At 45.7% G+C, this 27,505-nt stretch overlaps 1 protein-coding gene across 10 annotated transcripts in view; it reads right to left on the minus strand.

The window, feature by feature from the left end:
• Nucleotides 1-27,505, minus strand: part of fbrsl1 (fibrosin-like 1) — a 268,866-nt gene that overhangs the window by 12,613 nt on the left and 228,748 nt on the right. For 7 of the 10 annotated variants that reach the window (XM_076730320.1, XM_076730324.1, XM_076730322.1 and 4 more), the window contains 4 exons: nt 22,943-22,991; nt 3,965-4,382; nt 2,923-3,182; nt 924-1,174 (listed from right to left, as the gene is read on the minus strand). In XM_076730320.1, the coding sequence (XP_076586435.1) occupies nt 924-1,174; nt 2,923-3,182; nt 3,965-4,382; nt 22,943-22,991 (978 nt within the window). Of the gene's footprint in view, nt 1-923; nt 1,175-1,342; nt 1,504-2,922; nt 3,183-3,964; nt 4,383-22,942; nt 22,992-27,505 lie in introns of all 10 variants that reach the window. The other 3 variants (XM_076730325.1, XM_076730323.1, XM_076730319.1) reach the window with 2 other exon arrangements.

Genomic DNA, 27,505 nt, shown 5'->3' on the forward strand with positions numbered 1-27,505 from the left:
CAAACATTATCAAAACAGTTTTGCGGTGATGTCATCCCCCCTTCATCTGCAATGAAGTCACTTGACCGACTGCAAGGCTTTGAAATTGTCATTGGCAAGTACAGTTGCCGTTGAGTTGTGCGCACACACACACGCACACACACACACACATATGGCAAGAAACTCGCACACAAACATACACAAGTCCGCAGGAATGCATTCACACACAGATCTGTTTGACGGCGCCTTTGTTGCTCTGAAGAGGCAAATGAAAACATTCAAAACCATTTAAAACACATCCATATGCAAACAATTGAAAAGCCTGCCTTCAGGCAAATCCCCTTTTTTTTGATCCTCGGCAAACACTGAACAGCAAAATCTATGTCGAAGTTTAGAAGAAGGTGAATAATTTGAGATAAATTTGGTTAACGTTGGCCTGTTTGGCAGACGTGTCACAAGTTGGAAAATGGCCTCTATGAAAAGTGATGCATACTGTGGATGTACGGTTTTCAAAATAACTCGGCTGCGTGTGAAGAAGTTGTGAAGGATTAAAGCACGTGACCAACCAGAGCAGCGACTAGCAACGTATGTGGAAGAACTAGTAGATGTGCTAGTGTGTGTGTTTGTGTGTGTGATAAGGGGGGGTTGGCAGCCAGTGGGCCATATCTGCCCAGTATTTGTCCTTATATTACAGATGTGATACTCCCAGCTTCTCAGCTCTCAGGCTTTAGCAGCAGAACAGTATACAGAAATCAAAAGAGCAAAATTCAAACTGAGTCAGTGTCACATTTTTTGAAGGGAGGGGTTCCTGCAGCTACGGGACATATTTGGTGTATTTTGGGGTAAAGAAAAAAAAACGGGAGGAACTGATCGAAGAGGAGATTGGGAGGGGCGACAGGTGGGTGGGTGGGAAGTTATGGGAGCTTTTTGTTACTTATCCTCACATTTCTGGCTTGGGTACGCACCATGGGGGGTGCGGTGGGCGGGGTGAGGATGGCGGCCGGGGGCAGACTGGCGGGGAAGGGCGTGAAGGTGTGCTGGTGGGTGTGTTGGTGCTGGTGCATGTGCTGGTGTTGGTGAAACTCGGCCCTCAGGAGCGACACGGGGGCCAGCGGCGAGGCGGACGGCCCCCGGCCCCGCTCTGAACTCTGAACCAGGAAGCGGTTGTTCAGCTCCTGCCTCAGGAGGTCATGCTCTGCAAGAAAGGAGAGCGGGGAAAACCAAAAAAAGACGAAAAAAAAAAAGAAAAGAAAGAAAAAAAAAAAGGGTTGGGGAGAGGGAAGGGGGGGGACACAAGAAAAAAGGCACGGACGCCCAGTCAGTCTTCACAACAAGGGTAGAAGAGAGGAAAGAAAATAGTCACCTGGCATTCTCTGTTTCTCCAGCTCATGCTGTGAGGGTTTTCTACGTGGGGACTCATTGGTGGTGGTAAGAGAGTTGCCTGTGACAATGTGCCAATCAGAATCCCCGAATGAGGCTGGCAATACATGATTGGTTGGTTGAATGATATCAACAGGCTGGTATCTAAAGACAAGAGAGAACCAAGAGTCATCCCAGCAGAAAACACACACACTCTTGCCCTCTATTAGAAAGTCAGCGCACAACTTGGCATATTTATTACATGTTTTGGAGACACCCATCATCGCTGGAGACAATTGTTTCCTTGTATTGCAGCATGAAATTGCTTGTTTTGATTAAATCACTGAAGATATTACCAAATCTTTACAAATCACATACTGTTAGCAGGAGGAAACAGAATTCTGGTTGCATCAGATTGCTGACTGAGTGCAGCATTTTTCAACACGTGACTGCTACAGTGCTGCTGCTTCAGTACGCTGAAGATATCTCCAGCTGTGATGGCTGTCCAGTTGTTAGCTGACATTTTCCAGTGGGGCATCCAAGTGACCTCATCACCCTTTTAAAATCTAAGCTACTATGAATACAGTCCATGTTATGTTCTCCACCAGTGAAAATAAGACCTAACATTAAAGCTCGTGACTTGTGGGAGAGGCAGCGTAGTACCGCTTTTTCTAATTGAATTAGATTTATTTCCAGTCTGTGCTGCGCCACGGTGATTGGCTCGTGTTTCAAATTATTGAAGGGTATTCGTGGCATTTGTAGCTGCAGCACTAACTGGACTGCATTGCTGATATTTACAGACTTAAGGAATATGCTGACTTTTTAGAAAAGACCTCTTTAATTGGCTGCTGTGCTTCATTATCTCATGTGCTACATATGGTGCTTCTGACATGCCAAATGATCATTTACTATTTACTATATGTACTCACTTTGAAAACCAACTCGCCCTTATTTACCTAAATGTTTTCCTTTAGCAATAAAGTACATCAGTGTAACTACGCAGTAAATCAGTAAAGGCGGAAATAAACCATCATATCTTTAGCAAATGCATCATTAGGGGTATGCTTAAATATATACTTGGACATACAGTACTGTGCAGTATCAAAGAAAATATAACACAAATGTAATAAATCAACACTTACCAGATGAGCAAATCATACCTGAACGCTGGTGATATTAGTTGAAACATTTTCAACTAATTATTCCAGGTTCTCCGGTTACTTTGCACTGCTACTCTAGCATTCGATGCTCATTTAAATATTTTTTTCTTATAACTGTAATGACTAGAGTAGAGCTGCGCAGCCAAGTCTAGTGTAACTGAACATAAAACACAGCCTGGAATATAAAATCAGTCAGCATGCAACAGCCTGTCTCCTGAGCGTACATGTCATTACACATCAATATTCAAAGATGCAGCTGAATGTGTTAGTACAAAACATACTACCACTGTTTGCAATCATTTTGTCTAACTAACTCAGAAAGGGCACTTAAAGTCAGTGTTTGTGCCTCTACAAGCTACAGTGTATACTAAGAGCTTGTGTCCGCACTGAAGCTACCATTAGCAAGTGAGGTGCGCGGCTTTACCTGGGTAGGGGGTGCCGGCGGGGTGCCCAGGCACCACTAAACTGTTGGTCGGTAAGGTCGGTGGTGGAGGCAGTGTGGCTGGGGTTGCAAACATGGCCGGATGGCGATGGGCCGGGCTCCGTAGAGAGGAATAGTGCGAGGTAGAGAGATTAGCTATGGACAGAGGCAAGGCGGGGGCTGAGGATGGGAGCCCGCTGAGGTGGTGGTGAGGGGATGGAGGCAAGTGCTGTTTGGGAAGAGCCACTGGACTGCTGCTGTGGCTGAAGATTTAATGGCAGACAAGATATAATTCTCCATTAAAAGAATGATGATTTAATAATACAAAAAAACACAGAGTGCATTTTATACTTATTCACAGAGTGTTCAGTCAGAAGGCAGCAGCATGACACATTCAGGGAGAGCACCTTGTGGTTTATATGCGATAACTGTGTGTAGGTTTGTTGTATTTATGTCTTCACTTGCTTTGTTTCTGGCTCAGCTCTGCTTGACACTTTGCTTTGACATCATAAGAATGATTTTCCAATAAAACTTCTTACACTGAAATAAAAAAGGTGAAGGCAGACTCTGAGAGGATGAGGTGAAGTGGGAGAGAGTTGAATGTGCTGTATGTACCACAGCGTTGCTCAATTAAAAACAGTAAATCTGACAGCTGGTTATTGCAAGTTTGTGTGGCGGAAAAATCAATATCCGTGTGAAAACAGTCAATATTGCGTCGAGTAACGTGCTGTACGGTACCATGTCGCACCGGACTACATTACATTAATTTGGAAATCGCAGTTATTTTATTGCTGCCTCCACTAGACCGTCAGTAAGTGGAACATATCAAAGGAAAGCAGCAGCGTCTGCGGCGCAACACCCTGATTAGGTACAAAAGGTGAAACATTGAGACTGAACAGCTCCATGGACACAGAATATCTGTTCCCTCACTCTTAGTCAGTGGTGTAAAGATTTCTTACACAGACACACAAACATGGCGTCAGCGTGTTACACTTTCTTGCGTGCTCCTGCATCTGTAACCAAACAGGCCCATGTAACAACCTACCTGATGTCGTGGAGGCTGTTGTACAGCGGGTGATGCACCTGGTGGCTGATTACCGGCCGTGCGTGGTGCTGTGGGGGCGGAAGGACGCGGGGCTCCTGGTGCGAGTGTGGGTGAGGAGGGTGGGGCTGGGGGTGGGGTGGCGCCCTCAACAGGGGAGGGGTGGGGACAGGGGGTGGAGGATGCTGCTCCTTCTTGACACTGAGAGGAGGCGGGGTGGGGAGGCGCGACCTAGGGGCCTCGAGGGGGGCCGCCGCTGCAGCGGGGGCAGGGGAGCCCGTCGGTGCCGAAGCCGGGGTGGGGCTTGGCACGGGAGGTGTGAAGGGCACCTCACTGTTGCTCTGCTCCTGGCTGCGCTGAAGCCCGGATACTTTGGCTGAGCTACAAGTCTTTGACTCGGGACTCTCATTCGTTGGCACACCTGAGAAGAAAATGAAACAGTACAGCGTAAGAGGAAAATGTGTCTGAAAAAGCTTATCTGACAGTTTAAATTACGTTGAGGCCATCTGAGATGTCAAGCTGTTTCCTGATTTGATTCAAAAACACATGATGCCCAAATCAGATAACAGGAGTCCCTGTTTGCCACTGTGTTTTTCAGAGGAGTGTACATGATCAATGGAAAGTTCGACATGGCCCCCTTTCCTCCTTTATAGTGTTGTCCCAGTGTCTTCTGCCCAAGGTTCCCCTTGTTTCCCTCTCCCTGGGTTCCTTTAAGTGTTTAATCAGGTCATTTTCATGCTTGACTATAATCAGATGATCCAATTTCTTCCCGCAATCCAGTCAGTATGAATAAATCACAGCTAATTAAAGTTAAATGTCGGCCCCTATTCAGGGCTTTGCTGAGCACACACTCTGGCATGAAATAATTATGTTTCAATTGTGCTGTGAAGGGAGATCGTGGCCCCTTATCTTGGCCCCTCTGCCGCTGCGCCTTTCTATCCTCCCTTCCTGATCTTTCAGGGGATTTGGGAAACCACAGCAAAGCACTCTGAACTCGACCACTTTGTCTTTACCATTCATCAGGGGTCTTTTCAACAGACGAGAAGCTTTTATAATCGGCATTCCACTGAACAACGACTTTTCATACTTAGGCTGTTGCAATTTAATGACTGTAATTATATGCTGTTGTAGCAGGAAAATGAAAGTGGCAGAAAATGCAGCATCTCGACACCTTTCACATACAAAGGCTCTCAAAGCACTTACGAATCTTAATGAAAAAGAAACGACGTTTGACGATCTCCTGCTTCTCTCAGAGTTCAAAGGAAAGCAAAATGGGCCACAAAGAAATCGAGTTTGAGGAGATGGTAGCGCTACAACTACAACAGCTAAAACACTACTATAGCCCCTCAACTCATTAAAGCCGCTCACGGTCTAATTTGTTTTAAGCACGGAGACATCACATGCATAGAAAAATCAGAGCAGGAAAGTGTTCACACGTGGAAAGAGAAAGATAGAGACAGAGGAAGAGAGAAGACAGCCTGGTGGAGATGAGGCTCTCTAAGCGGCTCTAATCTACAGCTCTGATGCAGCAGTACTTCAGTCAGAAGGCTTACTAGCGCCTCAATTAAAAAAAGCTCCACGGGCACTCTCGACGGTACCAAAAAAAAATGAGAAGAGCCGGGAGCTGCTGTCAAGCCAGTGAGAACTCGACATGCAGCCCTCTAATGGAATATCCAGTCCCTATTAACAGCCTGCTTAATCTTTCAAGGATCCTAACACCCATAAAAAGACCAATAAAAAGGCAGGGCAGAGCTTTTATTTTTTTATTTGTCGAGCTCCCCCTCCCTCACTCCTTGCGTTTTATGGGAGAACTGGGGCTGGCTAAGGTATCACGATTTTCTAATGAATTCCGGGGTCCAGGCGTATATAGACCTCCCGATTTATAGGGGTCTGGGATTTGGATTAAACTGTCAAGCTCTCGCTCCTGCAAGCGAAAGAGAAAGAGGAAGACTGAAGGCAAAGACAGAGATACGGGCGCAGACAGACAAACAGGCAAAGAAGCAAATATCCACAGTTGAAATGTCGCCGCTGGGTGATGTTGCCGTGGCAACCTGTTCTCCCAGACACAATGCGAGGCAAGTGATACTGAAGGAAGTCTCACTACGACCACTAGAAGACAGAGAGGGGATTCTAATACTAATGCTGGGAAGCCAGGGCCACAGTGAGCGCTGGGTTATCTTAATGATGATTCTAATGGGCTCTAATGGAGGCAGGGAGGTATCAGCTCAGACCAACCCATCCCTCATTAAAATCTCTGCAAGCTAAGACACGCACACACACACACGCACAAATGCACACAGCGTTCGCACAGTTTTTCAAGAGTAAAATTCAAGCACTTTCAAGGTACCTAAACCAAAACTTTCCAGACTCTCAAAGCCTGTATCGTCTAAACTGTTACTATTAAAGGCAACTGCAAAAAATGAAGCTTACAGAATTCTTCTATTCCCACAGCAATCAATGGATACTGTCATTTTGTTGCTGTTACAAGTAGCTCATATTAACTGTGAATGTATTTTTTGATCATGGTTATTCAATGCGTCCTAATTTCAAGGTCAGGAGACAACAAACAAATATGACGACAAGATTTCTGGATTACATGAGTGATTGTGCAGATGAAACATCAGATTATGTTGGATATCAGGCATCTTTCATGCACTGTATTTGAATTCAAGCCTATTCCCAACCTTAAAAACATGGCGGTTCGAATGAAGCACTTTCCAAACTTTGTGCAAACCCTGGGCACACAACAGACAACTATAGCTCCAGCGTCTTCGTTAAAGTGAAGGGCAGCACAGAACGAGAAAAACGAGACCAATGGGTACATAATTTCAATTATGTGTTTGCTTCAGAACTGATGGCATCATGCCAGGATGTCTTCCTGTTATATAAGTACAAAAGCAGAGTGATTGTGTGACAGCCCTTTAAACTGCAGGTGCTCCAGCTTCTTCAGCAGCAAACAGCAAACAATTGATGGCAGAAAACACTGTTACTGTGAACACACTTACCTAATAAATTACTTTGTCACATTTCTGTTCCAGCAGCAGCCGTTCTGAGTGGAAACTAACACGCAGCGCTAACAAGATGACAGGAATGCCTCTCTGACACATGTCACCTAAGGGCTATATGTAGCAAAATCACGGCTGTTTCTCAACAAACAGCGTCCCCTCGCCGCAAAACCGCACAACTGTCAAGCATTTCAACAAACTGCCAAATTCGGCAATGTTTTGTTCTCTTTTTCCTCGGGACATGGAACACGCTTTGCCTGCAATCACATACTGGGGGAAGCAGTAGGCAAGCCACAGGCAGTCATGTGAAGCAAATGCCATACAAAAAATGTGCTGTCCTGAAGCCCTGTCCCGCAAACCTGAGCAGATGGTTTGCGGGGTTAGTGCACCGGGGGGACAGGGACATTCCCTTGGGGGGTGTTGGCAGGTCTGCTCACCAGATGACATCTCATCCCAGTATTGATCTTTTTATAGTCGTTCCTGTGGCCCTGCTTACTCAGGGGAATTGGGCCTTGCCCAGAGCACACGTGCATGGGTGTGCAGTGATACGGGTTTGGTGGTTGGAGGGGCGGACAGAAGAGGGTAACGTGGACTAAGGTAGCAGACGGACAACAGGCTGCTGGGATTGGCTGGTCATGACTGATGTGTCCAGCGGGGAGTCTGGGGTGAGCACAGTGTCGCTACACAGCTGTTCCCGCCTCCAATATCCTTCACTTGTGACCCTGTTTGCCCCTGTGGAACATCTGGAGAGCTGGCACCGATCTGGTCCTATGTGGCTTTTACGCAGCCAGATGGCTCAGCTTGAAATGGCTTGGACCAGCCTGGAATGGCTTGGCCCTGAGCTGGACTAGTTTGGGCTGATTGTCATTATCCAAGAGACGTCAATGAAGGATGACGTGGCTCCTCGCTGTGACCGGGGTATCCCTCTAAAGCACGGCCTGTTGACACACGTCATGTCAAGAGCAGAATGTAGAAGCCCTGAAGGACAGAGAGCTTTTAAAAGGCATTCACTTTGAAGCTTTTTTTTTTTTGAACCACTTTATTTTAAACACACACCTGGCTTCCTGCAAATGGACCCAGCGACCTCATGAATGAGACGGGGGCCATAGAGAATATTCTGATTCTGCTTCCAACTAAAACCCTCAGCAAACTAGTGCTGTGCATGCAAATAAGTGTGTTACATAAATTACCTGCTCACTGCTGACACAATGCCAGTGTATACAACAGCCAGGGAAATATAACCTGTATGCAAAAAGCCTTTTCAGATTAGATATGAGGGTATGCAAATTCTCCCTGTGACGAGGGGTGTCGGGGGCTAAGAGAAGCTTAAGGCCACTGGGTGTTCTCATTTACCAGGCAAACACGGCGGTTCACTCCCTTCATGGCTTTGCCAAAGCATAAACAGTCAGGGAACTGATAAAATAAGGACATGAACAGACAGATATTTAAATAAAGCGGCATATCGGCTGAGAGACGTTGGAAGATGCATAAGGTATGTGAGACTGTACGCTGCCTTGATCTGCCTCCCGCTGGCTCTGGCTGACAGAATATTCTGCTGCTCTTGACGGTTGAGCTCACAATGATTTGGTTTTTGTACCTCTCTAGACAAGCAATCTGCACAGAGCCAAGGCTTAGCTCACGAGTGAGTGACTGTGGAAGATGGCTATAACAGATATTGGCAGAAGGCAGGAAACCGCAGTCTTGCCAATCAACACTTCATTGCCGTGAGGTATTCAGTCATAAAAAAAAAAGGTGGGGTGATTTCAACAAAATGATTTTGTATGAGGGGAACAGAAGGGCTGAGCAGTGTTGAATCATTGTGCTAATAATAAAATCATAGGAGAAATTTGCAGTGGCTTGCTTTCCCTCACACTATTTAATCTGCCTCGAGCATCTCCAAGCTGGTAACGAGGGGAGCCAAGGCAACATTTTTGCAAATCACTCAGAGATGTTAATGGGGGAGTGGACGAGGAGAAAGCTGGCCAAGAGAGCTAAAGAGTGGGGACAGCTGGCACGTTTCAATTTGTCTCTGTCTCTTCGCTGCAGCTGACAAAAGGAGTGGATGGCAGCAGAATGGGGATGGGTGTTAAGCTGTAACACGTTTACAGTCAAAGCCCAGGCATAAATTGAGAACCTAATGTTCATTTCAGAGAGCTGGCAGCTCAAGCTGCGGGAATGAATCAGTTTTTCCTGTGCATATCGGATCCCAATTCAAACACCAGCCATATGGTGCAGGACACATATGCCATTCACCTCTCATGGCACATATGGCAATGTTGTGGATGGGACGTGGAGCACATCTTCAAATCGGAAAGAAAGAGACAGACACGCAGAGGTCTAAATATTGACTGTCTAAATTCTTTTCTCATACACGGTCCAGCGGTGCTCCACAAGCAACGTTAAACCTTCATTAACCCCTGGCTATAATGTGCTGCAGAGAAGTGAGATGCCGCCACAGTTCTTTCCTGAACCTCCATCACGGCCCATCCCCCTGCAGCGCTGCTTCTAGCAGAGCTCATGTGCTCTGGGACTGCCATCAGTCTCGGCTTCTTATGAACACAGCTGGGTCATCTAAGGTCAGTGCCACTGGGCGCTCCTAAATAAAAGGGTGGACATCTTGGAACTTTCAACAGAAAAGCTCAAGTCTAATGGCTCCTCTGACACGGCCCACCCTGCCAGCCTGGAATCTGACCCCTTTCACTGTCACTGACCCATCACCGACCCTGGTGACCAGTCTTACCCTGAGGCAGCTGCGGACAGACTGCCAACAGGCAGGGAGAGGGAGGGCTGATGTGAACTCTAAGTATGAGTTTTGTAGTGAAAAGAATGGGAGCCTTCAGGAGTTATTTGTGCAATGCTGCGAGCACTAGCCTTATCATTTCATTAATTAGCATGACACGCCTGCCTGATGGACTTGAACGCCGCAGCAGCAGCTGTCTCAATTGATTATGGCGGTGGACGTGGTGCTGCAATTATCGAGGTGACTGGAGACAACGCCTGCCACATCTAATAAAGGACTTAACTCCTGCTTCCCACATCACAGCACAGTGGTGGGAGGACAGTGGCAGCCTCCCTGTGTCTCCCATACCTTTAAGACCTTTTCAGAGTCTCTCCACGGGCTGCTGTGGAGCTCAGTGTGGGCTGTAGTTCTTGAGCAGCGTGTCAGCTTTACTTAAGCTCGCATAACGCCTGAACAGCATCACTTTGGTGCCCCACAGGAAAGCATCCTCTATTAGCCCACCAACTGGCTCACAATCCACGGAGAATGGAAGGACAGGCGGTAGGGAAGAAAGAGAGAGGGAGAAAGAATGAGATGTAAGAAACACAAAGACAGGGAAGCCAGGAAGCAGAAATGGAGGGAGTGAGCGCTCAACAATGTAAACAGAGGCACTGCTTTCCAGCCTCATTTCATGTATGAACATGCATGAAGCCCACAAGCCTCTAAGTGGATATAATATTATCTTTCAGTGCCGTACTGATTACTTCTCAATGGAAGGGAAATGGCTGGGTGAAAATCCTTCAACAAATCCTAAGTGGCATGACAGTGGGCTGAAAGAGCCTGCATGTTTTTCTTTTCCTCCTCCTCCATCTCCATTTTCACTCCCCACTCTGAGAGCAAAGCAACAATTGGAAGCTGACAGCTCCAAACTGTTCGCCATAGCTCATTCACTGTTTTGACATATGCAGCCGTTGTTATTTAGTGCCATAAAAGGGGTGGAATCTTTGCCGACATATCGTGTTTCCTCAAGTGTTTTCCAGATACACGGGTCTGTCGGTACCACAAGCTGTGGCTTAGACTTACAAGTCGCCTGAGCTGCTCACCTGCTTCATGCAAATACGACAGCCATTGTCATGATGTCAAATAATGCCCTCTGACAGCCAAGAACGCTGAGGCAGCTAGCTTTTCCAAGAGGCGGCGTTCTATAGGTGACAGCGGTTAAAAACAAATATCTCTTTATCAACAACTGCCAGAGAGCTAGATCGTCAATCAAGCACCACATTTCTTCTTCTTGTCATGTTTTCTTGTTGAAGCATCCTGTTATTACAGGCTGGGGCCGCTGAGCTGCACTAGGCAGATCAAAGTTTATGGTTCGCAGTCATTCAAAAGATTACATTACAGCATGCCACAGGGCACAACAAATAAAAAGCTAAAAACAAGCTAGGTTACCAGCTCGCAACCACAGCTACAGCAGAAATGCATTTCAAAATATATTCATGTTTCATGTTGGTGACACTTTTCAGATCCGCTGATGAAAACGTTCACTGTTAGGGCTTTAAGTAACAACTATTATTATCGAGTTAATTTATGTCGATATCTTTAAAATGTCGAAAACAGTGATAAAGGCCTATCATAATTTCACGGAGCTCAGTTGAAAAACCACAGATGTTCAATTTACAGTTATATAAAACAGTAAATCCTCACTTTGGAGATGCAAGAACCAGCGAATGTTTGCAGGGTTTTGCCGAATAAAGAACTTCCAGGATGACTTGAAATTGACTGAATTGATCAAAATCAGCGCTGATGATGATTTTATAAGTTCAATGAATATTCGCTATATATGCACGCTTATCAAAACCACTAAAAATCTCTTCTGAATTTTCTTACCATTTCATATAGTTCGTAGGAAATTCATCTTTAAATCTCAATCCAGAGAGCACGAAAGATTTCCCTCTCAGGGAGGATGGATGGGTTCGGATAAGTTCTATTTGTCTAAAGATAGCACCCAAGTGTGCATTAAAGTGCTTGCGCTTAAGTTTCACATACTATCTACAGGCCCCCGAGGGAAACACGTGGTATAGACACACTGATGTAATCAATGCCTCTTCTATAGGAGGATCCTGCTGCTGAGCTGCTCCTGGGGTGCTGCTGGGTAATTAGGCTTACAGATGGAGACCCAGCAGCTGTTGAAGACTAGACTAGAGCTGCCATATTCCCCCGCTAATGGCTACACGCCAAAAGAGCTGTGTTCTTATGAGTTACAAGCCTTTTTTCTGCAGCAGTCGGAGCTTGTGATATCTGAAAGTAGGCTTAAAAAAATATCTTGCACCAGTTTTTTTTTTTTTTTTTGGGGGGGGAGGTTGGGATGAATTACATGTCAAGGCTGGTGACACACTTAAGAGGGTCGAGGTAGACGTGTTTGGAATAGCTTTCATACAGAGCTTAGTTAGACAAACACACACCTCGTCAAGCTCACTCCCCTCCCTCTCCCAACCACCATGTTCTCCGCCGCCATAGGAGAAGAGTGACAATCGAGGGTGTATCAGGTTTACAAACATTTGCTGTCCTTCCTTGCACCGCATTCATCATTCTTGATTAGAGTGAGAAGACATGACAGGGAAAGAGGGATAAAGTGACCCAGACTGGGGCAGAGAGAGGCTGGTTAATAAGGCAGAGGAGAGAAGGAGCAGAGGGCAGGAAGTTGTGTCAGGTAAACTAATGGAGGCGAGGCCCGGATCCTGACCTCTGGGACTGCTGCTGACCTAAGCCCACCACCGTCTGCCCCCATCTCCTCTAAGCCCCGGCCACACCTCCGCGAGGCATAGTGGGTGAGGAACATTAACAACAGCCTGCACGTTTTCAGGCCTGCGATGAGCTACCACATTTCACTGAGGCGCTCCAAGTGAAGAATTGATTTGTTTGGAGTGTGAAGGCGGCGTGTCAGTTTGGGGAAATGTGTGAATGCGAGTATGTCTGCGAGTGGAGGGGGATGCACGGTGAAACAGGAGCGAAATTGGACTCTGAAACGAGCCAAATCACTTGTGAGATGAAACAGACTACACCAGAAAAAAACAAAACAAAACAAACAAAACAAAAAAACAAAACAAAACACAAGGCCCCGGAAAAGTGTCGCGCAAGGCGGGCTGGCACCAAAGCACGAAACGGCAGCAAAACAAAACAAACACACTTTTCTTTCTGCTCGACATGTTTCAGACTGCAGATGACAAAACAACACTGAAAGAGTTCGAGAAATCAAAATCAAACCGCCGAGTGTGTCTGACTGTTTCATGAATCCGTGTCGAAGCGGAGGCTCCACACCACATCAAACCCTGTAAATTCTCCTGAAAGCCTCCTCTCTCCCTTTAGCAGCCAGCGCTTAGATTATTGTGTGCAGCTAAAAGGTAAGTGCTGGGAGTGTCACACTTGAGAGTGTGTTTTAAGCACCATAAAGTATCAAGACCCAGATGGCTCATCCTCCCTGAAAAACATGTCCACTCTACCTCGGCTCCAGTAGCACCTGCTACCAGGATTAGGTCAGTGCTACGCCAACCCGACACACTAATACAGTGTACCGCAGCTGATAAGGAGCCCTGGGCACTTCAGCACTTGCCACACACTTAACAGTTGAAGAGTCAATACCTGTATCATTAGTGATAGCAATAACCGTATATAGATCTTTTCCAAAAACACAGGGAGCTGCAATTTTGATGTAATTTATCACTGTTAGGCTTCACCAGATGTGGTCTTTCGAAGGTCGATATCAACGCTGATGGTTTTGGACTGAAGGTGACTGGTTTTGGTTACCGTCTCCGATATGTTGCATTATAAATAAAGAAGCTTAGACATATTTTGGAACACTAAAACTGACCCCACTCCTAGCACTAATAGCAATATTAATGATAAAGTGCAATGATAAGCTACAATATACAACCCTGACTCTAAAAACAAGACAGAAAATGATCATTTGATAATTTTTCTGACATATATGCAATTTAAAACAGTATAAAGACAATATGTTTAATGTTTGACCTGTTAATATATGTTTATTCTTAATCTGATGGCAGCAACACGTTTCAAACATTGGGACAGGAGCAACTGAAGACTGGAGAAGTTGTGGAACGCTCCAAAAACACCTGTTTGGAACGTTCCACAGGTAAACAGGTTCATTGGTAACAGGTAATTGTATCATGATTGGGTATGAAAGGGGCATCCTGGAAATGCTCAGACGTTCACAAGCAAGGATGGAGCGAGGTTCACCACTTTGTGAACACGTGATGTTACTAAATGGGCTCAGGAACACAAAAGCTAAGTGCATAGTATAGAGGTGGAAACAAATATCTTATGAATAGACCATATATGAGTCTAACCCTGGCTGATACTGCTGATAGTGCTCTGTACACACTTCTGCTTGGGTCGTGTGGCATTGGAGCGATTTCTCTCGCTCGTTCCCAAAGCAAACAGCAGTGAAATCCCAGTCCTGCTGCTCACCCCTCAACACAGCAGCACTAACCCAACAGCCAGGGAGGTTGGAGCCCATGCTCTGCTGAATGGAGTATTACAGTCAGTCAGAGGCCATTAGGGGCCCCACCACCAGGGCCCAGTGCAGGGAATTCACCGGTAGCCAAAAACAACAGCCAAACAGATGACCGCTTGAATATTGGAGCAGACCACACTGTGCATGTTCTTTTTTTTTTCCCAAACCTTCCCTGAAATGGCCAAAATGCAGGCCCCTGTGTCTCAGCGAATTACCGCCTGTCTGTTAACAAACACTGGGACGATTAATGGGACTCATGGCCAATGAAATACAGAGCAGCACCGAACACAAGTCCTTTCTCAGCAGTGTGTGTCGGGTTACTGCTTTCACCATGTGTTGACTTCAAGGCTAATAGCTAGGCTCTGAGACAAACCCCTCCAAACTCAGCCCTCTGTCAAACATACTGACATACTGTACTAGTCCAAACCTGCGGTCTTGCCTCTAGACAGAGTGACTCTGATAAGCCACTGACAGAAACACGGATAATAATATGCTACCACTGGAAAGGTATGGAGCTCACAAATACTGTACAAACAGGAGAGGGGGACCACCCATCTGGAAATACTTGGAAAATACTTTATATGGCTGGCTGACATTTCTGTTTGATTTGGGATCTTGTTTCCTGGGTTCATCTCCTTTCTCCCAGGAATCCTCTCTGGCACATTCTTCCAATGCATGGATGTCCTTGTCCGTCATGGAATCTGAGGCATTTTACATCCGTTCTGTTCCTGGCGATGGCTTTCCCATCTTTATAAGCCTGTGTGAACTGCTTCCCAAAATGTCCAATCCATTACAAGCATGTTTGTAATATCCATCTAGGCTGATGACTGTCCCCTTGCCAGCGATTGTACATTATCCAAGCGTCGTGTTTGGCCACAATCGCCTACCATCTGGCTTTGTCAATGAGCGTTACAGCCTCATCTGCAAACAACATTGGCTCTGAACCGCTCAACACAGATGAGCTTAAAACGCACATAGCAGGGAACTGGGATCTTCAAACAAATGCAGGGCGGGGGAAAACCCACTCTCGCTGGCAGAATGACTGGAGCTTGGAATAAAGGATTAAAAACAAGAAAACCTGCAAGTGATCACAGGCGACACGCTTTACATTTCAGGCCTGACAGTCGTGATAAGACGCTGGTCATGTATTCTCCCAAGTAAACAATGAAAATGCCTTCCACACTGCAGCTGGCTGCATCTCCATTGGAGGAGGAGGAGGAGGATTAAGATTAGACGGAAGATGTGATGAGAGCTACTGCTCTCTAGAGCTATCCTTTCTAAATTCTTCCCTTTATCCCCTCTAAAAACAACAACAACAAAAAAAACTAAAAAAAAACAAGGAGCCTACATACAATTTAGCCAATGGTGCTTCCGTGTTGAGATGGGAGTCAACCTGTGTTTCACAAGCTGGTCAACTAACTGCAGGGGGATGCAGCTTATCCGCCAAAAAGCTTTTCCCTTGTCGGGGAGTCTCTAATTTCCTCACTTACTGGTGATGCATCAGCTCCCTACACAGACCTTGGTTTGGAGTGAGGCAGTGAGTGAACTAGACCACAGAAAGACCACTGCTCAGACGGTTAGTGTTCAGCATGCAGATCTGCTGTCAATGGGATGTCTTTGCTTGTTAAAGAGGTTTATCAAATTATCTTTTTCCTTGAATGCTTTAACCATGGGTGCACTGGCACCGTCCTGTTTCCACATTACATGTGTGTCAGTTGAATACTGGACCAGGATTGGTTTCCAAAATAGTTGTGATGTCACAAGTCATGCTCATAGGCTCGCCTTTGAAACTGGACTTTCACTGGGCACAGAGAAATGCTTCAGAACAGCCTTCTAGTGTGAAACTCTGCACATTCATCATTCTGCACAGCGAAGCTCAAACATCCAACTGTAGGATCAAAACTGTTTTTTGAGCGGAGGGAGACTTTAACCTTTTAAACAACAGTAAACCTGTTAGCTGGTTCCAACGCTTCTCCTTTGAATTGATGCCTGCACCAATAGAAATGACAGCTGAGGTATAAATGTCACCTCAGGGTCAAAGCAAGAGATATTTATTCTCACGTGCTGATGGAATAATCGCTGAAGAGAATCATGGCACTAAGCTTAAATTTGATCATTTAACCTGAACTGAAGAGACAGCACTGAAAAGCCTCAGGGGCACACCGGCCTCTGTTGCGTATGGGAGACGGCTTTGAGTATTGAAATGATTCAATATATTCACTTTGACTTATACAGTGACACTCTCTGTGTAAGCTAACATGCTCTGAACGGTAAGATGGGAAGCACAGCTCACAGATGACACACCCCTGGCCTTACACACTGAAGACGCATTGTGAAAGTGAAGCAGCCAAAATGCTGCTCATGCCTCTGACAACTTATCCCCAAACTCCCCCATGGCCTTTAGTGATTTTGTAATTGCTCCCTCTCCACAGCTAAAGCTGAATCCATATTCAGTCAATGAACAGAGAGCCACACAATGGAGCCTAATCACACAGCTTTCAATGTGACTCTCATTTTCTGTCACAATAGCTGATCACCACCCATGGGCTCGCTGACATAGATGACAGGGACTGATAGCACTGACTGACAGGTGTCAAGCGGCCTGACATGTAATGGCAAACATTGACAAGAGGGAGAAATACACTGACTATCCAGCAGAGCTTCTGCCTCATGATTGAAGCTCAACCAGCAGTGACCCAATACTCTAAACAGGGACTAAGTTAATATTTCATGCACACCGGGCTCTCTGCACAGAGCAGACACTTTTCTAATGGACATAATAGTGCTCTAAAGGGGCCACCGAGTGCACACAGGGATAGCATGACATATTAACAATGACTTTACAAGGCAGCTAATTGCTGTGCATAGACAATCAGGAGTGGTTTTTTTTTTTTTTTTGTCTTTCAAACAGGCACTTATAAGAATTGCTGCAGTTTGACATCACTTCCTGAATCATACAAAACCAAACAATTCCCTTCAGTTAGCTTTTCAAGGTGCTGGGCCTTAGAGGGATTGTGGGTAATGTGGCTTAGTCCCTTTGACTGCCTGCCACTCTACATAAATAATACAGGACGATGTAATCGTACTTTAAAACGCTATAAATATTGAAGAAGAATTAAAATAATTTATGGAACACCGCAGTGTAACAGGATGTGTGTGAGTGTATGTGTGTGGGAGTGTTTTGTCTCCTTTCACTCCTCTCGCTGCGAACGGTGAAACGATGGGCAGCAGCGGTGCAAGCTGGGAATTCTGTAATTGCTTTTTCTGTCCCCGAAGCAGGCCTTCCTGCTTTAAATCAAAAAAGGCAATCTCTGTCAGTAATGGCTCAATTAATAATTAAACACGTGTCTTATCTCCGCTGAGCTCCCCCTATTTATTTTCATCTCTCCGACAGGGATGGCTGCACAAACAGCATTAGCACTATCAATAAAGGGAGCATTAATATCAGCCCCTTTCTCCAAAAACAAATCACCCAGCTCATAAACTGGCCTATGTCTGTGAACAGTAATAACCCAAAGATTAATAAAGAAACAAGCCATAGTGTTTGGTTCTCTCCCTGAACTGAGAGTGTTAGCTAACCCATGCACCCTCTGCTAGGGGGTTTGTACCTTTTAATATTTTAATTAAATCAGGGCAACACATGAGCTGCTGTTCCAGCTCAGTAACAAGTGAGATGGTGCAAGAAGCAAGAAGGATGTTTTCTTTAACGCATCCAAAACTACCAACCACCAGCTCCATTTTGCACATAGTGTGACTCTCAAATACGAGTGCCCAAAACCCCAAAACACCAGAGCCTGACCATAAGTGCTATGTCAATACAGGAACATTGGCCTTCTTGATAAAGAAAGCACATCTTGCGAGCTGCCTGGACTTTGTCAAACAAATCGCAGTAGGCACAGGAGGTGAGCTTCACCAGGCTTAGATTCCACAGCGGTGATGGCTGCCCTCAATTCCAGCGCCTGCTAATCTGGCTGTGTGAAGCTTCTGCAGCCCTTGTGATTTTCCAACAACATGTCTGCCCTCCAGTCATCTAGCCTGCCTGCTAGCCAGCCAACCAGCCAGCCACACTCTCCATCTACCTCCACTCCATCCTGATTCAGCGATGGCGAAAAGCTGATTTGTTGGTCAGAGGGTCAACCTCCATTCATTATTTAATGGGTGAGAGGCTGCAAACAGTCAGGCCGGCCACCGAGGTTAGTGATACATTACACTGACCTGGCCAGAGGAGAACTGCCTGGCTGAATACAAACATGCTCTCTCATCTACTTCACTATGCCTGAGCTGCCCTCAATCCCCCCCGCCCCTGACCTTGCTGCTCCCTCTCCAATCACCACCCGTCCTCCCTTCTCTGGCATTCAGAATCTAGCAGGTGAGACTGTCTTTCATTTTCCTGAAACTTGCAGTGCAGGAGCAGGCCTGTAGCTATGGCTGGTCCAGGTAACGGAGGAGGAGGAGGAGGAGGAGGAGGAAGCAGAGGAGAAGGAGGAGGAGGAGGAGGAGGAGGAGGCCATAGCTCTTTTATTGACATGCAGCAAACAGTAGTGGCGGAACAAAGGCCACTCAGCACCTATTGAGAGAGCAGGCCTGCAGACAGGGTGGTTGATTAGCGATTCGACACGGGGACCCTGGATTGTGTAGCACATAATGAGAGCTTAGGGAGCAAGCCATGAGCCGATGGGGGAAGGAGGTACGGCGGAGGCGGGCTGAGGATAGAAGAGGGGAGGGGTGGGGTTCTACCATAAGGAATTGATTTCCCACAATAGCAGATTGATATATGAGTAAAAGAGCTCCATGGAAAAAAAAAAGCAACGGTATGGGCAGATCCTAAATCCTTAAGCTACAGCATTGGTAATGTGTTTATATATAAACAGTTAGAGGATAAGCCCTAAATCCACTGCCAAGCTAAATGGTTTATGCATCTTTTTTTGTTTGTTTACTTCTGTGTCAATTAAGCAAATTGGTCCGACATCCCTGACGAGCAAGAGAACTAAAGTGAGTGCATTTTGCATTCATGTCCAAAAGCTTCTATCTCCCTGAACACCACAGTAACCCCGTCTTCACCTTTCATGCGGCCTCAGAGAGATGTTAACAGAGTCAGATGTGCATGATGGGAGTTGTGTGTGTGCTTTTTTGCTCTTCTTCGTCTGCACGCTCTCTCCTTCCTTTGTTCCACTGGTCTAATCCAGTATGTGTGGGCCGGTAAGTTTAATGGAAACAATTTATTAAGTCCGGCTTAAAATGCCATCTGCAGCTAAGCCTCCCAAAGCCGCTAAGCTCCTGGTTTCGCCCCGGAGCTTGCTGTGTTCACGCTTACTGTAATGCTCTGTTTAAAATGAGCACAACGGGTCAAAATTAATCAGGATTACAAGGCCACAAATCCACTTCAGAAATGGGTTTTCTACCAATCTTCCTCCTGCTATCCCAAGATGCCCCAGGTTTGTCTGGTGGACCGCGCACCACACGGCTTTATCCTAACACCATGGCAGGTAGCACCTAGCTAGGACAACCGGACCTCAGAGACACAAAGGGGCAGGGAAAGACCTTGCCCAGACAATACCTACTGCTCTAAAACCCACAAATGCAACATTCAACATAGTTACAGCAGATTCCAAAGTGTTTTTCTCAGATATTTCTAGCTGGTGACAGCTAGGTGATAACTCCCCACCACTTCCACAGGCGCAGCATTGTGAAATGTTATAAGAAAGCCTAGCAGTGAAGTGTTTATCTGTGCTCTGTGGAGGTGCCCCGTACATGCTCAGCAGCTACATTTAGCTTCTCATTCGCCTTCAAGCAAGTGACAACAGTAAACTCTGACCTGCAATTCAATAAGAGTAGCCCTGAGTGGAGGACAAGTCTTCATAGCGCTTTTACTTAAACATGCCATCCTCCAGGAAATCAATAATTTGCAGGAGGCTTAAGACAGGAAATAAACAAAAAACCAATAACTGTTAGATAATGCTTGCCCTTTGCTGTGCCTTCCTACCTCACAACCACCAACACAGACAGACATTGTGCAGAACTTGTGCTAGCTCTTGGGTAACAGCATCCAAAAGGAATTGCACAGTGTGTGGTATTACAGATACAATTAACTTGTGCTATTATCGGTGCTGTTGGCTTGCATCTATAATAGGGTGTCAACAGACAAGCAACGCAGAGATGACGAAAAGCAAAATATGAGAGAAAGAAGGCAAGGGTGTCTGGGTTTTGCCCAAAGCCATGTTCAGTATGCATAATTACAGCGCTCTGCCTTCGCTGATTACAATGTTGGTCTTTCCTCTCCTCTATTAATCCTGAACCGTTTCATTAACATGACAGACTGTGGGCCTGTGTGCAATTTGGTCTTAACCTCAACTGTTTGTACCCATAACTGCTCACCAAAATAAAGTTCAGAGAGGAGCACAATGTTGAAAAGCAAGGAAGCGGTGAAAGAAACAACAGTCATTACCTAGAGAGATGTACAAGCCCAACATCATCAGAGCATTATAAATTTATGTGTGCCATAATGTTTGTGTGTGTGTGTGCATTTGTCTGAGTGTCTCGCAGCCAACGACTCAACAGGCCTGGTGATCAGAGGAAAGCGGGCTTTTCATTGGTCCCACAGGACCGTGAGCGAGACCGGTAATGGGACACATACGCCACATTTTAAACCAGAGGAAAACAGCCTGTGGGCTGCTCTGTATTACACATACACACATTACACACAGACAAGCCAGTCCAGGCCAAAAACAAACACGTCCTAGAACCCATTACAGCGCAAAACATCAACACTGGAATGGGAGAAGAGAGCCGGCTGGTGGCAGCTCGGCAATTGTAGCATGATAACGTCTTCCTTGTCATCATCAAATCACTTCACCACAGTGCTGATTTCTTTGCTGTTTCACCCTTTCTAACCCTTCATTCTAATCTGGTGCCCTTCTTCTACATTACTGCTTCTTCCAAACAGGATCTGCTTGATCTGTGTGACAATCAGGAGAGACGCTGATTGGATTATCTGGATGTAATTCCACGGTCCTAATCCTCAGCCCTGTGTGCACATTAGCAAGATCTACAGAGGCCTTCATTCGCCATCTGACATGAAAGGGGTGTTGGAGAGTGTGGATGCGTGTAAAAGGCAACAGCTATGTCTGTGCATGTGCCGATGCTAACAGTTCTCCACGGCAGTGTATGTTTATCTGCAGCCATGTTCTGTACGGGCATGCAAAGAAAATAAGTCAACACCCTGACAGCTGACAACAGCAGTAGTCCAGCTGCCTGGTGCAGAATAGATGGAGTTGGACGCGGTCTAGTTGTTTCCTAAAGCATGCAAGTCTGGAAGTCATTGTCATTGTGAACGCTAGTTTCACGAGGCCGACGACGGTCACAGGTCATCTACATCACGCTGCCGGCAGGCCTGCTTTCTCTCCTCCTTGTCAGCCAGGCTTTTCCACTAAGCAGTCAAAGCTACTGTGCTAAACCAAGCAACACCTTCATATGTTGTTGAGAGGGAATCCAGTTTTCACAGTGCAGGCTCGACGTGGAGGTAAACAAAAACCTCTAATTTGTGATTGTCAAAAGACAGAAGGTAGAGTAACACTGATGCTGCAAATTTCATTCCGTTGTGGCTAAAATTCAGAGGAGCGGTGAACCAAATTAAAACCAAGACGAAAAACAAAAGTGGTGAAAAGCTGTTTGTACAATGACCCCAGGACAATGATCTCTAGCCTTGCCATACTAACGTATAATCTATGTGAAGCTGAGTTTGACCATGAGACTCAACCTCGGAAAGTTTTCAACAAATATTGGGGAAATAAAAAGCTGAGAAAAGCCAAATATGTCTAAGTGACATCCTAGTTTGCACTAACATGGTGTCTATCATGATGACATTCTCAACAGTCCACTTGAGCCAAGCCGATCTGTTTGTCCTGTCTGTCTTGCAGACAACAACCCCAACCCCCCAATATTCCTCCTATGGCCACAGTTTACACTGTTGTGCACTTGCACCTCCTTCCTCCTCTGCTTGTGTTAATGGTCCTGCTTCCTGGCTCCTGCCCTCGGGGGACGTGGTCTGCATGCTGCTATCTGTCACTAGTAGGCTGATTGCACCTACTTCCCCTTCCCTGGCGCCCTGCATCCACAACTTGTCACCTTTCTCCCTGCTCTGACCTGGCAGGCATCATTGCATTTAGTGAATAAACAGGTGCAGCTGACATTCTATCTGCACACGGTATACACTGACACATGTGTGTGATTGGACATGGACACACAAAAGCACAAAAACACATGAAATCATGCATAAACATGCAGAAGCAAAGGCCTTATAATCCACATATGTGCATATGTGAACGCACACACAGAATTTGTGTTGTCTGGGGGGCTGACAAAGCTCTTTCTCTCTTTCCTTTGGCATCCATTATGGTCCAGGCCTGCTGTCAGAGAGCTTGTATTGCCTGAGGGAAGTTCCCATTTGTGGGAGCATGTGGCAGAGAGGCTCTAAATCCCCTCTAATGAACCAATATGTAGGAGGGCTAAGCCTTTGGCGGGGTCGTCCAAGAAATGCTATTCCGCACCCCAGCAAAAATGTATGCATATGTAGTCACCAGACCTTGTTAATGTCTGCTGACATTTAAATCTGAATGGAAGCTGCAGGATTAGAGCGGAGGAGATTTGGACTCATTCGCAAAACCCAGTTGTTGTTATGAGTATGAATGAGGCAGAGGCTGAAAGAAAACAGAGCGGGCTCTTACCTTTGGGTGTGGTAGGGGAAAAGAGCTTCTCTGATCCTACATCAGACACCTGGAAAAACAAGAAGGCAGAGCTTTAGTGGGTTTGTCTGATGAGCTGAATCAGCAGCAACGTCAATCCTAATAAAAGAAAAAAAAAAAAAAAAAATGACTCACACGATTTAAGATTATTGACCAAGTCTAATGCAAGCACTGACGCACATTTTGTCTGCCCAGTAAAAGGTTTATTCAGCAACAAATGTGGCCACAAGTGCCTGGAATAAAAGTCCAGCTGCCACACACAGCATCATACAGTCCATCAAAAGACTCAAACGAGCCAGTGAGAAGAGCTCCTTCTGCACCTGATGGTCCCTGTCTGGTTTTTCCTGTTGAGGTAACATTAGGTGGCACTGTTGTGCCACCTGACAACCCTCACAAGAAAGGCTGTCAAAGACGGAGGAAGTCAGTAAGGTGGCTATGCAGCATTAGAACACAAAGGCTCCTGCGTACATGCTGCTGCTCAGAAATCACATTTTGTTCTGCAATACTTTGAATCAAACCAAATATTTCATGAATAGGACGCGGTTCCACTCTAAAAGCAATATCCTTATTTCACAAATTCAATATCAAAGACATTATCAGCACATACTGAAAGTAAATACATGCAAATGATTCTGAGTTAACACTGCATGTTTGGTTTTTGTGTTATTTTTAACACTTGTGTGTATGTGGTTTTGTGTATCTTGGCCAGGGCTCCCTTGAAAATATTTTGTGATCTTAATGGGACTTAACTGGTTAAATAAAGGTTTAATAAAAAAACAAGAAACAGTTGTTATTGAGGTTGAGTCACATGAGGCAGAAAGGCATTTCACTATGAAGTGATAGTGGAGACTTCTAGACTAAACACTGCAGGATATTCTCCTCTCTGCTTTAGATGGATGTGCAGATTCTGGCAAGCACCACCTAAATCAAAACACACCATACATTTTTACGAAAATACATGTTCGCGTGCCAGATGGGGAATTTTTAAACACTATGACAGAAAAGCAGTAAATCCATAGAAAATCTGGTACTGCGCAAAATGCCTGGATGATATTATTAACAATGAAAACCCTCCTCAGCCTGTAATATCAGCCCATATAGGGGCTTTGTTTGAAGCCATGGTCTCACTTTGCGTTAGATCCTCTCATCTGGGTTCTGCACACTTGTAAAAAGCTGCAAGAGCTGAACATATGTTCCTACCAAAGGGCCCGAGTGTCCTTAACTGCCATGCTTGTATTTTATGCGGCACAAAGGGAGCATATGTAAAGAATGAACAGTGAATCAGAGTGAGTGCAAGAGAGACGGAGACAAATAGAGAAAGCAAATGATTTTGTAAACACAGATGGCTGTCCTTGGCATCCGTGTTAGTTCTTTCACAAGTGTTTTGAGGGCGTCCTCTTCTTTCCAAGACCTCCCAATTTCTCCTTCACTGCCACTGTGTTACTGTTCTCCACAGTGTTTGTCTGTCTCCGCCTGATGTCTCGTCTCAGCGCTAACCACAACAGTGTTGAGGGAAAGCCCTGATTCCTTCAACAATTTCCTTTATTCACACGGTGGCCATATAAAGCACAGGTAGGAACCACGACGATAGACAGCAAAGCAGATGTAAAGTAAAAGCATGAAAATAAATCTGTAAATAATTACGGAGAGATATCGGCTAAGTCAAGTCAAATTCTGCAGCAACTACACTGCAAGGTTAATCAACGACGGTGATACATGACATCAAGGAGTCAGGTCCTCTATGGAATCTTTGCCCCCAGGGGTCTCTCAATCAAAGCAGGAACAAAAGATGTAGCTTGATGACCTTGTGAGGCAACATGGGATCATGGGAGTTGTTGTTTTAATTGCTAAACATCCACCTCTGACAATGGAAATCTACGTTACGTGACAAATGTTTACCATGAGGTGATGTATCAAAGTTTGATTCACTGTCACATTTACCGACTTCCTTCCTCGCTCTCTGAAGTATCACCTGGTGTACTGCGTGTCTCCCCGCAAGTTATAGCAACTAGAGAGGTATATGACGCCGCTGACAGGTGATAAAATTAAACACACAGTCACCTTGAATAATATCACGTGCTTCTCACAGGTCCGGCCATTTTTAGGCATTTTAATGTAGAAATGTTACATATTAAAGCTTCTGATGATACATTTGCTCTCAGAGTCGGAATTAACAGACTTGAGCTTTTCAATTTGAATCATGCCAACAACATGATTCCTCACCAGTGTCGTTTGTAGCGATGGCCTTCAGCTACTGCGACGATGTGAGATTGAACAACTACAGCATTTATAGAAAGACTGGCCAACCAGTGTGTTTGAAGAAGTTCAATAACCTGATGCAAATGTAAGAAGAGGTCAATAACACCTCTTCAGTTTTGTCTTGATAAGCAGGACATTTAAAGGAGGGCCAACACTCAGCTGAATGGAGTTGTTTCCTGTTTCCTCTTACAGCAGACTATAGAGGCAAGACAGAGTTTTGTGCATTGCCCTCTTTCAGTCTCCCAGAACCAGGGCGCCAGGCTACAACACAGGCTCTTTGTTAGCTTTGGACGACATTAAACGCTCCAGTACCAAGCCTCAGCGCTGCAGCAGCACAACCTCAGCCTTGAATCACGGCCCCGGAGGCCCTGGAAGAAAAATATGGGCTCAGAATGAAATGAAGCTTGTCAAATGGACACGGGAGCTGGCTCAGGGACTTGCTTAGTGTGGCACGGGGTCACAAAAGCAAAAAAAGACAGGGTAGGTCATGTCATAACTCACTGTAACTGTTAAAACAATTCTTATGACCAGAGTGGTTATCCAGAGAGCATGGCAGACATAACGTTCCCGAGAAGGAGAACAGAAAATGCTGTGTTTACCATTCGCCAAGACGACCTACTTCCCTTTATTCCTATTCTGGCCACTCTGAGAGCACAGTGAGCCGTTTTATATTCCTAACATATTCCAAGTAACATCAACAACCAATATTTAGGTTTTAATGCTGTGTTTTGCACCTGCCAAGTCCGCATGAGTCAGTTGTATAATCCACAATTACAAGGCCGGCTTACAAAAACACTTCTTAAAAAGGCATGTCAAAGCAGAGCCCTGATTTGGCTAGCTGTTGTTTTTGTAGAACTTTCTGGGTTTCGCTGGTCAAGTTGACATTTTTTCACGGGGCTGTGCTGCCGGCAGTCTGAGCTGCCTGCGGTTGTGGTGTGCAGAGGTCATGTATAACAAATTCTTCACACTCTCTTTGTTGAGGCAGCTCCGGCTGCCATTAAAAACAGAGAGGGAAAGACGAGACAGAGGGAAAATATATAGAGAGAAAAAGAGACAGACAAAAGAAAAAAAAAAAGAGGAGCAAAGGCCAGGTTTTCCAAAGGAAATAGGGAAATTTAACCATTTAAAAAAAAAAAAAAAAAGGAGGGGGGGAATTCAAGCCACATTGCCTGGAAGCCAAAAGCCCTTGGAGCGGGCCGCAGGAAGCCTGACCTTTGAGGGGGCCGTCTGCTATCTGAGCCTGGGGCTTCAGGGGCCTGGCCTCCTCTCTGGAGGGCCGTCAGCAGGCCTCAGCTTTCCTTCCCTATTCTATTCATTAGCCATGCTTTATGATTCAGCTTCCTCTGAGCCACACAAGAGCTCCCTGAGGAAAGAGGCTGCTGGAGAGAGAGAGAAAAAAGGGAGTGAGACTGAGGGAGGGGGAAAAAAGCAAGAGGGAGGTCATAGGGCCCAGCCGGGGCCCAGCTCTCAGCAGCTGTGAAATCCTTCCGTTTCCTCGGCAGGCGTAAAAGGAATGAGGGGGAGAAAGAAAAAGGAGGAGGCCAGGGAGGGAGCCGGGCCAGTAAACCCACCATCAGACTGCTAACTCCCTGAAGAGCCACACGCAGAACCATAATTCCCAGATTTAGGGAATGCCAAATTACAAATTACACTGCTGTTTGTTTTAAAAAGTCCCCAACTTCCCTGAACACCGATGACTTATTGGCTGCATAAATCTCTAGATAATAGCAGAGCCGCAGAGGGAGAGCAGAGAGGCAGAAACCCTCGCTAGCAATAAGTGAGACATTTACTGCGAGGCGAAATTGCATTTGCTGTCACAGCAAAGAAGCAAGGGGGGGAAAAAAAATCTTTGCAAATTTTCCATGTCCACATCGCTTTTACTTAACAACACAGCAAGCTAATTAATTTGGTAAATCTGAGACAAGCTTAATTGCACTTTTTTTTTTTTCAACGCTTCCCTGCTTAATTTAAGCACAATGGGCCGACTGAACGAGGCGATGCAGGCGGCGAGGGAGGGCGGTATAATCAACTGAATGACCTTCAGGCATAAATTTATGAAAGGCATTGATCAGTTAAGGCTGTGATTTCACCGAGACAGGAAGGTCAGCAATTACCCAGATTCAATTAACCTCATTTAGTAAAGACTGCTGAGAGACCAATTTCTCTCCCCATAACCCCACACCCACCAGGCCCCCTGCTTTATATCAAACGATCCCCAGGCCGTCCATCTACCTTTGATCTGGGAGCTCCTATTGCCTGGCCTGCATTCCTTGGAGCTGAGCAAAT

This window comes from Chaetodon auriga, chromosome 5, assembly GCF_051107435.1.
Source record: "Chaetodon auriga isolate fChaAug3 chromosome 5, fChaAug3.hap1, whole genome shotgun sequence".
NCBI lineage: Eukaryota > Metazoa > Chordata > Actinopteri > Chaetodontiformes > Chaetodontidae > Chaetodon > Chaetodon auriga.